Source organism: Labrus mixtus, chromosome 20 (genome assembly GCF_963584025.1).
Source record: "Labrus mixtus chromosome 20, fLabMix1.1, whole genome shotgun sequence".
In the NCBI taxonomy this organism is placed as follows: domain Eukaryota; kingdom Metazoa; phylum Chordata; class Actinopteri; order Labriformes; family Labridae; genus Labrus; species Labrus mixtus.
Genome location: NC_083631.1, coordinates 16441844 through 16453129, shown reverse-complemented (window position 1 = coordinate 16453129; position 11286 = coordinate 16441844). Strand labels below are relative to the sequence as shown.

At 43.7% G+C, this 11286-nt stretch overlaps 1 protein-coding gene across 1 annotated transcript in view; it reads left to right on the top strand.

The window, feature by feature from the left end:
- syt3 (synaptotagmin III) overlaps positions 1–11286 on the top strand; it is a 33692-nt gene that overhangs the window by 4254 nt on the left and 18152 nt on the right. Inside the window, exons 2-6 of the mRNA XM_061065609.1 lie at positions 226–574; positions 1566–2005; positions 6338–6733; positions 7740–7848; positions 9275–9448. Of these exons, the coding sequence (XP_060921592.1) occupies positions 1855–2005; positions 6338–6733; positions 7740–7848; positions 9275–9448 (830 nt within the window). The 5' untranslated portion in view covers positions 226–574; positions 1566–1854. The remainder of the gene's footprint in view (positions 1–225; positions 575–1565; positions 2006–6337; positions 6734–7739; positions 7849–9274; positions 9449–11286) is intronic.

The window sequence follows — 11286 nt, the reverse complement described above, 5'->3', positions numbered from 1 at the left end:
CATTGACCTGCTTTATTTAGACAGAATGAGCTCAAAAATAAAGGAGTCTAGTTTCTCCTGGATGAAAGGACAAGGAGCGCACACATAAAGCAGTCACACTGAATACACCTAATTATACCTCTGTCTGATATTCCTCCAAAACGTTGGCAAAATTTTAAGTCTCTTGATGCCACTATCACTGTGCCTGTTCGCCGCACTGATTGATCGACTCTTATTGAATTCCAGGTGCTGTTGGAGAGCGTCAGCGGTGTCTCTTCAGATCTGACAGCGACCTCGAACCCACGCTGACGTGTTGGACAGACCACAGATGTGTTCCACTTTTTCCCTGTTAAACCTAGATGACTGAAAGCTCAGCTCAACTGGCAGTGAAGAAAAACACTTATCTGCAGGCTGCTGTTTGTGGTCTTTGGAACATTAAGAAAATAACAAGCTAAAGGTTACGCATGCACTGCAGGCACAGCTCTGAATTTCTCAGCCAAATCTGTTTATAAAGACAATTTCACATGTAGAGTGTCTCCGCTCTAGCTTGCAAATTCAACATGGACCACATCCTCTACAGTCGAGTTCACTAAAGGTAAAGGTTCTTCCATTAAAAATTCAGTGTATTTCCCTCTCATAACATTTGTAGCTACTTTCACATATTAAAAATGAGAATTCATAATTGTCCGTACGACTCTTAAGAGTTTGGGTTTGAAGCGTTACTTGAAGTTTCAGGATGATTGACCTATTGGTCAGTTTAAGTCAACAAAATAATCACTGTGTCCTCTGAAGATTATTGACAGTTGGGCTCCCATGCAATTATTTATCTCACATTAACATAAATCATATTTAAACTTAAACCACACCAGTGTTTAGTTACTCATAGTTAACCTCATTAAACTTTCAAAGCTGGAGGTGAATGTATATTTGATGCATTTCAAAACCTGGTGCAGTTCAACTCACCACCTGTCCCTCCTACAAGACATCCGTTATATTGACTCTCTCTCCATTTTGAAACCCCATGTCAAAACACATCTTTTTAAACTGGCATATTCTCATTGATCATGATCCATCCTGTCTCACAAATCGTCTTCACAATGATTTCATGCACTGTACATTTGTCTTTTTGATCTAAATTGTATCGATGTACTGTTACTTTGTTGTTTTTATCTCTGCTTTGTAAGGTGACCTTGAGTGCTATGAAAGGCGCCTTTATGAAATGTGTATTATAATTAATTTATGGAATTGATAAGTTTGCAGTATGTACAACTCCTTATGACAAAAACATGGAATTACATTTAATGCAATGAAGGATGGATTGGACTGCCAGTTTGAATCAATACCTAAACTTTGCACAGCGCGGAAAGTTCTTCTTACATGATGCCAGATTCTTGGTACCACTCTTCATAGTGTTAATGGGTATTATGTAGCACCAGAGCCAATGATCTATCAGGGACCAACTGATGGTTTTGGCATCAGTGTTCTCACTTAATGGTTAAGGTGACCAACCTGCCAAAAAGTTGATTTGTACACTTTTATGTCCCAATACTGACGTTGCCATTTTCTCCTTCTTTTATCTCTTCTAGGGAAAGAGAGAGGGGTGGGTGTCGCTCAGTCACACATGGGAGCATCAGTCTGGTCCTTGTGATCCAGACCAAGACACCCTGAAGAGCCCCTCCTTTTCCTCCTTTATCTGCACTGCCCCCCCCCCTCCCCCCTCCGAGCTCCCTGGGCCTCCTGTTCCTCAGCTCACACCTCGTAGAGGGTGGACAGGCAAGAAACTCTACTTAACCGAGCGCCGTCCGATAGGTGAGGGCGGTGAGGGCTGCGCTGTTATTTGTTGACTTCTGGTGAGAGTGCGATGCGGATTGGAGGATGTCGGGGGACTGGGATGAAGACCTGTGTAAGAAGGCGCTGCTGTTGGTGGAGGAGCTGTGCTTCCACTCCCCGAGGGGCTACAGCCAGAGTGAACGCTGCCAGGACTTCACCTACTTGTTAAGAGGACTCAACAGACAGCTGGACACAGGTAACTGACGCAGCTTGACACTTTGTTTGAATAAGTCAAGTTTCATTTTTTATTCAAAACGATGTGTATAGGAAGTTCTTGTTTGATAGAGGATTCAGCAGTCTATAACATGAACCAGACTCTAAGACCGTGCTTGCAGCTGTGCGCGGCTTGATTGACTTGCACTACTGCGCTGTGATCGGCTGCTTACTGCTGCCTCAAAGTCTGCCTGCAGGTCTGTCTGCAGGGATGCTTTTCAACCACAGGAACAGAAACTCGTTTTATCCCGTATAGACTCCATGGCTTATTGTTTTGAACCAAACCTTTTTGTTTTCACAAACTTTAACTTTAAACTTTTCGCTCGGATTTAATCCAGAGTTTTTTTTCCTGCCAGCCTCCCGGTGAGCTGATGTGACGACACAGCAGGATACAATCAGGAGGATTTACTCCTTGCGATTGGTGCACAACCATAAACTGTATGCACGCGACCGATACACAATCGCCTAAAATGGACCTAATTAAAGAGCTGCTGTTAATTGAGATTTAGCTGAGGTTGATAGTTGGTTTCAAATGGGACACAGTAGACTGGAAACAGGGGTTTAAATCCAAAGTGTTGGACATAATAGAATTTTGACATGATAGTGATGTGAGGAGAAAAGTTTTTTTTTCTGACAGTGGCATGAATGTTTCAGCTAGTAGGCAGCCCAAAAAACCTTCCCTTGGGCTATGCCTCTAGCATGGCTAAAAATCAATAGTGAAACTTGCCTGAGACAAAGCAGTACTTCTGTCAAAAGGTACCATCGTACTATAAAACCCCCTGTCCATTTGTTAGGAGGTTTGTACAAGTTGGTAGCTTACTCCTTAAAACACGACAGAGGCTGTGGTCAATTTGAGCCCTTTTCTAATCTACTGTGAAACATGTTAAACAATCAGAGACATGCCCTACAAACATCTCAAACTGAAAAGGAGACATGCGCTAAGTTAATTCAACTAGGGCCTGACTGATATGGTATTATTAAGGCCGATGCAGATATCGATATTAGGGAGAGAAAAAGTCTGATATGGATATATCGTATGCGTATTCATATGCACGTGTAATGTTTGTTGTAATCCATACAGCACACTCTGCTGGTGTCAGAGAACTGCTAGTGTAATACAATAATGCTAAAATGAAATGCTTTTTGACCGGTGAATAAATCTAGTTATATCAGCATATATCTGCGATAAAATTAGCCGATACCAAGACACTCGATACGCTTATATCTGCTGATATTATCGGCTGGCCGATTAATCGGTCAGGCTCTAATTTCAGCCTTTACAAACTACAGCTATTGGCGTAGTTTATGATTTTTTTTTTTTTTTGCACTGAACCTGCTGAGAAAACTTGAGCTAGAGCTTTATCTCAAAGCGGATGGGTCTTTGAAACTTGAAAGAGTTGGGAATCGCTTTGAAGAACTGATGGCCCACTCAGAAGGGAATTCTGAAGCAGGAAAAACTCCAGTTTTGCGTTGTCATTTGGGGGACAGGTACAGCAACATGACATATGTGAGAAGGAAAACATTTAGTGGAGTACTTGTGTTTAAGGATGTTTAGAGGTACTGTGCACTCAGGACAACAAGCCATTAAATATTCATCCGCAACACTGAAATGGTTGAGATATCCAAGACCATCCCATTTCTTTTATGAGCCCCAAAAGAGTCTCGGTAGACTTCTGGGATTGTTATCTCAGAACTGGATTATAAATATGTATTTATATATTTTCTACCCAGTTGAGTAGATGCATTGTGCTGCATTGTGTGCAGAGAATTATGTGTGGGTTCTCATTGAAGCATTTGGAAGTGCCATGCACTGTTATGCAGATTAGCATGGATATCTGTGGCTCAGTGTAGATTAGCCAGGATTGGCTGCATGCTGCCTCTGGAGCTTTGGATAGCTCTGTGCAGAAATGTCACGCCATGGTTTTAGGCGTTGGCCCCCCTCGCTTACAGGCTGTGATTTTTCGGTGTGTGCTGACGGAAGTCTGCGAGCCCTCCCAGGACCGCCGCCGCCGAGAGCTGTCAGAGGAATGGCTTGTGTAAGCAGTCGCGATGTGTTTGTTGTGGAGTGATGTAGGACTCCCAGTGGGCTTGCATCAGCCACTGATTGACAAGAAGTCTCGGCCCCCCTTTCATGGTACACTTCAGAGGCCTCCTACCCACCTGCCTACTCGCCCACTGACTCGCTTTTTCATGCTTTGTGGATTAGCAATGGATCTTTGGCAGGATCAGTGCTCGGGAAGGTGTAGCGACTGCCCTGAAGAGAGACAAATGGAGGCGAGTGGTTTGGCCCCCGACCGTCCCCCGCGCACGTTTGATCACAGCCGTGTCTTATCAGTGCACCCTGATCTGCCAACCACACGCAACCTACTCCTCTACCTCCTCGCTTTGTTTTCCCCCCCTACAAATCAATACATTAACCTTTCCCATCCTTAAACCCCTCCCCTCTACGGGTCTCCCTGTAAATCATTGTCAGCTTGTTTTCCTCCATCGCTCCTTTCTTTTGCTTTCTCTCCAAATGCCTCTTTGGTTTCTACTATTTCACACATGCCGCGGCGGTTGCGTCGACTTTATCAAGCGTCCTCCCTTCCTCCTCTTCTTTCTCCTCCTCCTCTCCAGTCAGCTTGCATGTCCGTTTCGACACGCGCTCCAATCTGCTTTCAACCCTCTCCCTGTCTATTTGGCAGCCGTTTTTGTGGTTTGGATTGTTTTTCGTCGGACTCCATTCTCCTTCATCACTACTGTCCTCTCTTTCTTGATGTTGTCTATCTCATCTTACCTTCCCTTGCCCTGCTTTCCTCTCCTCTGGCTCCATCAGCCCCCCCACCCCCCCTCCCCCCTCCCCATCTCATCTCCATCGTCACGTTCTCTCTCCTGCATTCCTATTTTCTCTCCATTCCCAGCCCCTTACTCCCCGCTTCCTACCTCGTCTTGCTGTCCGCGGCGACAGATCGATGTCCCCTTGCCCATCCCCCAACCCTCGGCGGCCCCCCAATCATATCTTTTGAACAAGTGCTGATTAATGACATACACAGACTGATGAATAATTCACCAAAGAGAGGACGAGGAGGGAGAGGCAGGGGAGGAAGGAGGAGGGGGGGGGGGGGGGGGGGGCTGACGAACAAGGAGACGGCCGCTGAGGAGAGGAGTAAAGTCAATGCGAGCTGAGGCAGAGAGCATGGGAAAAGAAATGACAGCGAGGAATGAGGGGTGTTTAAGGGGATTATATAGAGGAGAGAGTGAAAGAGAAAGGGAGGATGGGTGGAGAGTGAGAAGGCGAATCAGGCTCCAGAAGACGTACCCCAGGGCAGGAGGCTTGGCTGCCGTTTTCTTGTTTTCACTCATCTGCTCTTGTTTTCAGCCTGTTACAGACACAATTTCAATCTTTTTTTTTGTGTGTGTGTGATTTACCAGTGTTTAAGCGTTTCTCATGCCCACAAAGATGCTCTTAACTATAGTAAATTGAAGGAAATGTGGGTTAAAGAAAAGGAGGTCCTTCTGTCAATCAGCTGAGGAAACACTTTCCTTTCACAAAAAGAAACTTCTCTCCTGTACAAAAGTGAGGATTGGCCTCCCTGCAGACTGAATGGATTAATAATTGGTGGCCTCGGGGTCTCGAGCCAAAGACGGGGAGAATACAAGATGGCGAGAACATGGGGGTATCAGGGTGAGAAAGAGCATAAAGTTGGCGTTATCTACACCCTACAACACATGAATATTCATATTCAGCGCTCTGATTAGTCCTTTTGTCAAGACAGCCATCAGACTCAAAACATGCTATTTATAAAGAGACTTCAAATGGCTCAGGATAATAATAAATATTCATTGTATTTTTAAACTCTTTATTTATAAAGATTCATGGAATATTTATAGCGTAGTAACTAATTTATGACTTCATCCTGGAGTTACGTATTATAACATCTGACACGTGGAGTTCTGAACAGAGCCACACAAAAAAAGTTTCTGCGATCTGACGTCGGCTCTCTTTGATGGAGGCTGGAACTGTCCAACTCTGTGGTGCTGAAACTGTGCTTTCTCTTTTTATTCTGTTCTCTATATCATCTGGATGAGTCATGCGCCACCCTCCAAAACACCAACATCCATAACCCACCCCCACACCCACACACATGCCTACCCCCTCCCAACCCTCAAACACAGTTCTTGAGCTTTTCCCAGATTAATTAGCCAATAAGCACGAGGAAACGCTCGGTGACACTGCATTAACACATCACTCTGGGAGCTGGTGTTTTCAAAATAAATCTTCTGCTTCCCCTCCTCTCTCCTCCCACCACGTCTTCCCTCTCTTCCTCCTCTGTAGAGATCTCTGTTAGTCTGCTGTCGGTCATCGTGACATTCTGTGGCATCGTCCTCCTCTCTGTCTCCCTCTTCGTCTCCTGGAAGCTCTGCTGGCTGCCGTGGCGGGATAAGGAGGGCGGCGGCCTGAGCCTGACGTCAGGGCTGCTGCCCGGAAGCGCCGGAGTCGGAGGCCTCGGCGGCGCCGGCGGGTCGTCGCTGCTGCCCCCGCTGCTGCAGAGGAAGGATGGCCACTCGTCATCCTCGCTCTACCCTTCGCTGGGCCAGCAGGGCCAGCACCACCCACATTTCTCTGACCTGGTGGGGCTCGAGAGAGGGGAGGTGGGAGGTGTGGTTGGGGGGCCGCAAGAGACCCAGGAGCACTCGTACCTGGACATGGACTCGTACCCCAACAATGCAGGTGATGCCCTAGACATCCTTTATTCCAGACTGACAGTAAACGGAAAGTGATTCAATAAGTTTTTATTTTAATACACTCACTGAGATACTGGATTTAGCTTTATTTACCAACATGTGGTTATTATAAGTCGTCTAAGCTACAGCATGAGGAATATTGTTGAACGTTTTCTGTCATGGGGCCATTGAAGAAATATTACTTTTTCTTCTTTCTCTCCTGGCCTCTTAAAACACACAGTACAGCACACAACTACGGGGAATCTGGAAAACAAAGCAGAGTGCATTTCTGAGCAGCTCTTTTTTTTTTTTTCTTATTATTAGAGGATTACTCTGCTTTGTTGAAGTTTCAGTATAAGAATAAATCTGGATGTAAAAATGTTTAAATAAAGACCAGGTAGAACTTTCAGTACCATCAGTTTTTGAAGGCATACACGTTGGCTACTTTACTTAAAAAACGATTGCTTTTACTTTCCATATATCATACAGTAGATACATGTTTGTCTTGCATTCACTGACATCACTCACTGTTCTTTTGTCTCTTAAACAATTGAAATTAGATTAAGTGTAATTATACTAACAGCTAGTGAAGATATAATGTAGCTTTAAGAGACCTGATATTATTTAAAAAACGTACATCCTGCTGTTGTATTTATCCTCCTTTGCTGCACTGGTACAAGTTGTTTTTCATTTTTCTGAGTCAAATGTTTCCTAGCTGCCTTTGCTGCAGTGAAACGAGCCTCCTTTTATATGTCTCTGTGTTGTGTTTCTTTTCATTCTGCTTCATGTTCCGCTTTTGTAAAAGTATCGTCTCACTTTCCTCTCTTCTTTGCTGTTTTAAATTGTAAAATCAATGTGATCCAATCAATGGGATCAATGTTGCCGACCCAGCATCACAGAAACAAAAAAGAAAAAAACATTGCTCTTAGCCAATGCAACATTTATGGCCACAACAGCACTAACAACGGAGACATGTGAGTCATCAGGGGTTTGTTGTTTTCTGCCTCTGTTAGGAACTCTGAAGCTGAGTACGACGTCTCCAGATGTTCCGAACACAGAGGGGGGAGCCCATCCTCATAAAGACCTGCCCAACGCTCATTCTCAGCAGCAGGTCACCCCACGGTTAGTACTGGTTTGGTTTTTGAGTGTGTGTGGGTTTTTCATTTGTGTCAAGTTGCTGGTTTCGATATGGTGCTTTATTCAACAGGAGGGAAGCTTAACCCTCAGCGATCCTTTAAAGAAAACGAAACAAGAAACAAAATAAAGGAAAAAACTTGGAAATAAAGTCTTAAATGACCTCTGGAAATAACACACGCACACTGACAAAGACATTTTCTTCATATTGGCTTTAAACATTTTTACTCTCTCTTTTTTCGGTCTCAGATTGGGCAGACGCCGGATTTTAAATCAAGACCAGTCGAAGACCACAATTGAAAAGCTATTAATCCAAGTCATTAATGTGATTAGACGGAGAGCACCCCTTTCTAAAAGACCAAATAACTTCCATTCATTCATAATTAGATTCATTATCTTCTTATCCCTCGGTTACGTCCTCAAACCTTCCCGGTGTTACAGTCTAAGTGAGTGACATGCCTGCTGCACACACAATGATTTTTCATTGATATTTATGGTCTTGGTCTTGATCTTGGTCTTGACTCTGGCTCAATCCCTAAATGTCTTGGTCTTGTCTCGGCCTCGGAGCACTCTGGTCTCGGTTACTGTGGTCTTGACTACAACACTAATATGGACTGGAAATGAAAATAGTTGCCAATCCTGGCAGCCTGTATCACATTTAGTTTCTCTGATTGGTTGTTGTTTGAAGAGGCATTCTGGTCTGTGTTGTTGGATAAACTCCTCTGTAACTCAAAAAATATTGGCCTGGCTAGCTCCGGATTTATATCATACAACAACGTTATATATTAATTTGTGTTTTTGGGTGACTTACTCCAGAAGCACCATCATCATCATCACACAGTTAGCGTCTTTTTAATAATACCTACTAATAGAGGTGGGAAAAAAAACGATTAATGTAAAAATCGAGATTCTTATCGTGAGAGATTTTAAATAGATTCATAACTTCCAATTTTCTTTTTTTTTTTAGGCTAATCAGTCACTCCCTGCTAAGTGCTAATGCTAGCTCTTTAACTCAGTAGAATGCCAAATGGAGCAGCAAGAAATTCAGCCAGTCTGTCTGGAGTAGATCCTGAAGTATACAAATTAAAAAATAGACTGATAATAGAATACAGAATTGTTTTGAATCGAAAATAGCTTCTGAATCGAATTGTGACCCAAAGAATTGAAATTGAATGGTGAGATACTCAAAGATTCCCAGCCCTGCCTATAAAGCATAAATATGTTCATTTTGTGCATGAACACTAATGCAAGCAAAAATAGTCTATTCTCCATTTAGATTGTTCACCTTTCACTGCATCTCTGATTAAGCTACTGAATCACGCTGTTACACACCATGTTTTTGTGTGTATGCTCACGTGGCGGTGCATCTCCTTGCTCACTGTTCACCCTCTGAGCTTTTTGTGTGTCTGTTTAGGCCCAAGCCCATGACTCACCAGCTCTCCAGCCCTGACTTCCACGAGGAGAAGGAGCAGGTTACCAGCATTGGGCAGATCAAACCGGAGCTCTACAGGCCAAAGGGCGACCAGGGTGAAGGCAAACAGGGCGACAACTGCGGCAAGATCAGCTTCCTCCTGCGCTACGCCTTCAAGTAAGTCAGCAAGTTTCTGATCGAGCATCCTACATGCTCTGTCAGTGTCCAGCGCCTGAAAAAAAAAAAAGTTTTGAATTTTAACTTCCATGATTCATTGCCACTATAAATGTTAGATATAAAGTTTGATTTAAGGTCACACGGATGGTTAGTCACCACCGGCTGAGACTAAGATGCTGAATCAGTGTCTGGGAAACTAAATGTGTTCCGCTTTGGTCAAAATATGAAACTTTTTAGCTCCCTGTGGATGAAAGTTGATGAAAAAAAAATGTGCCGAAATGTTAAGAGTTCATGCTTTTACTGTTTTGTGTCATCAAACTAGGTGGGATGTCTAACTGTAACGTTTTTATGTTGATAACAAAAAACCTAATGACCCTGTAAAGACCTTTATTAAAATGTATCATTTGATTCAAACAGAAGTGGAAAGCTTGGCCTCGGGGTTGTTCACACCTGCGTGTATCATGTAGCTTAAAGGTCTCCAGCTGACTAATCGTGTTCATAGATTTTTTTTAAATTATTTTATCATTTTGCCCTGAAAGTCAAAGGCTTTCACGCGCAGTAATTAAATCAGTCTGAACACAGACAGTTGCGAGATTTATTAAGGTAGCTTAAAAGACAAAAATGTTTCAAGGACGATACCTGTAAGAACATATAAAGGGGCTTCCCAGTGAGAGTTGCAGGGGAAACTATTTGTGACTTGGGAGTCATATTACATTGCTACTTCTGTTCAGGAAAATATCTTTAAGTTTGTTTATCATTGAGTAGACACAAAAAGACAACCTCAATTTAGACACACCATCTAACATACCTCAAGTTACTTATTTGTTCTTTATGATGTCTAAATGAAGTATAAATGTCTATTTAAGGAGAAAGAACTGTTCTTTCAGCTCTGTACAGCACAGATTTCTGTTCTTACTTTTCTTTTTTGCTCCTGTGACGATTCTCTGTTGAGTATTCTCGCCTGAAGTACGTAATTGTCTGATGCCATGCTGTGAGGACTGGATTATGAGAGAGTGTGTGTTTTATTGTGAGTGTGTGTACTGTAACTAAGGCTTGTTGTGGGTTTGCGGCGAGGAGAGAGAGAGACTGTGTGTGTGTGTGTGTGTGTGTGTGTGTGTGTGTGTGTGTGTGTGTGTGTGTGTGTGTGTGTGTGTGTGTGTGTGTGTGTGCGTGCGTGTGTGTGTGTGCGTGCGCTGCTCCATTCCTCGGTGCGTCTGCGGGCTCAGCTGGCAGTCCCCCCATTTCTTCGCGGCCCCGACATGTAGAGACATTACAAACAGGCGAAAGTGCTGATGATCAGAAAAGAAAGGGAGCGAGAGGCCGTTTCGGTCGTGAATTATATATGGGGAGTCACTTAAACAGCATCCCTGTCAACGCGTAATAACACCAGAGTGTGTTACAGCTGCAGTTACAGAAACAGAGAATTAGCAGGGGAACGGACGGAGAGCTGGGCTAATGATTAAAACTGTTTGTGGCTCCTTTTATAAGGTCACAAGGTAAGTTAGGCTCAGTCATGCTGTCGCTGCCTGTCACAACACCGGATGGAAATTGTTTCAGCAGGGCAACTTTATTCATACGCACGTCTCAACAACACGCTGTTCACAGGGCTTTACATAAGACAGGAAGGCATTAATTAGTTAAAAATAGTTAAGAGTGGGAGTGATGAAGGATTAAAGAAGAAAGGTTAGAGCGGTAGCTTCAAAACGAGTGTGTACTGTAAGCATGTGTATGTGAACACAAAGGTGGAGGTGTGTTGGCACTGGGACTGTGATAGGAGTGGTATATGTTAATGCGTGAGCCCCCCCGCTGTTGGGAGTGTTACAGTCGGAACAACAATG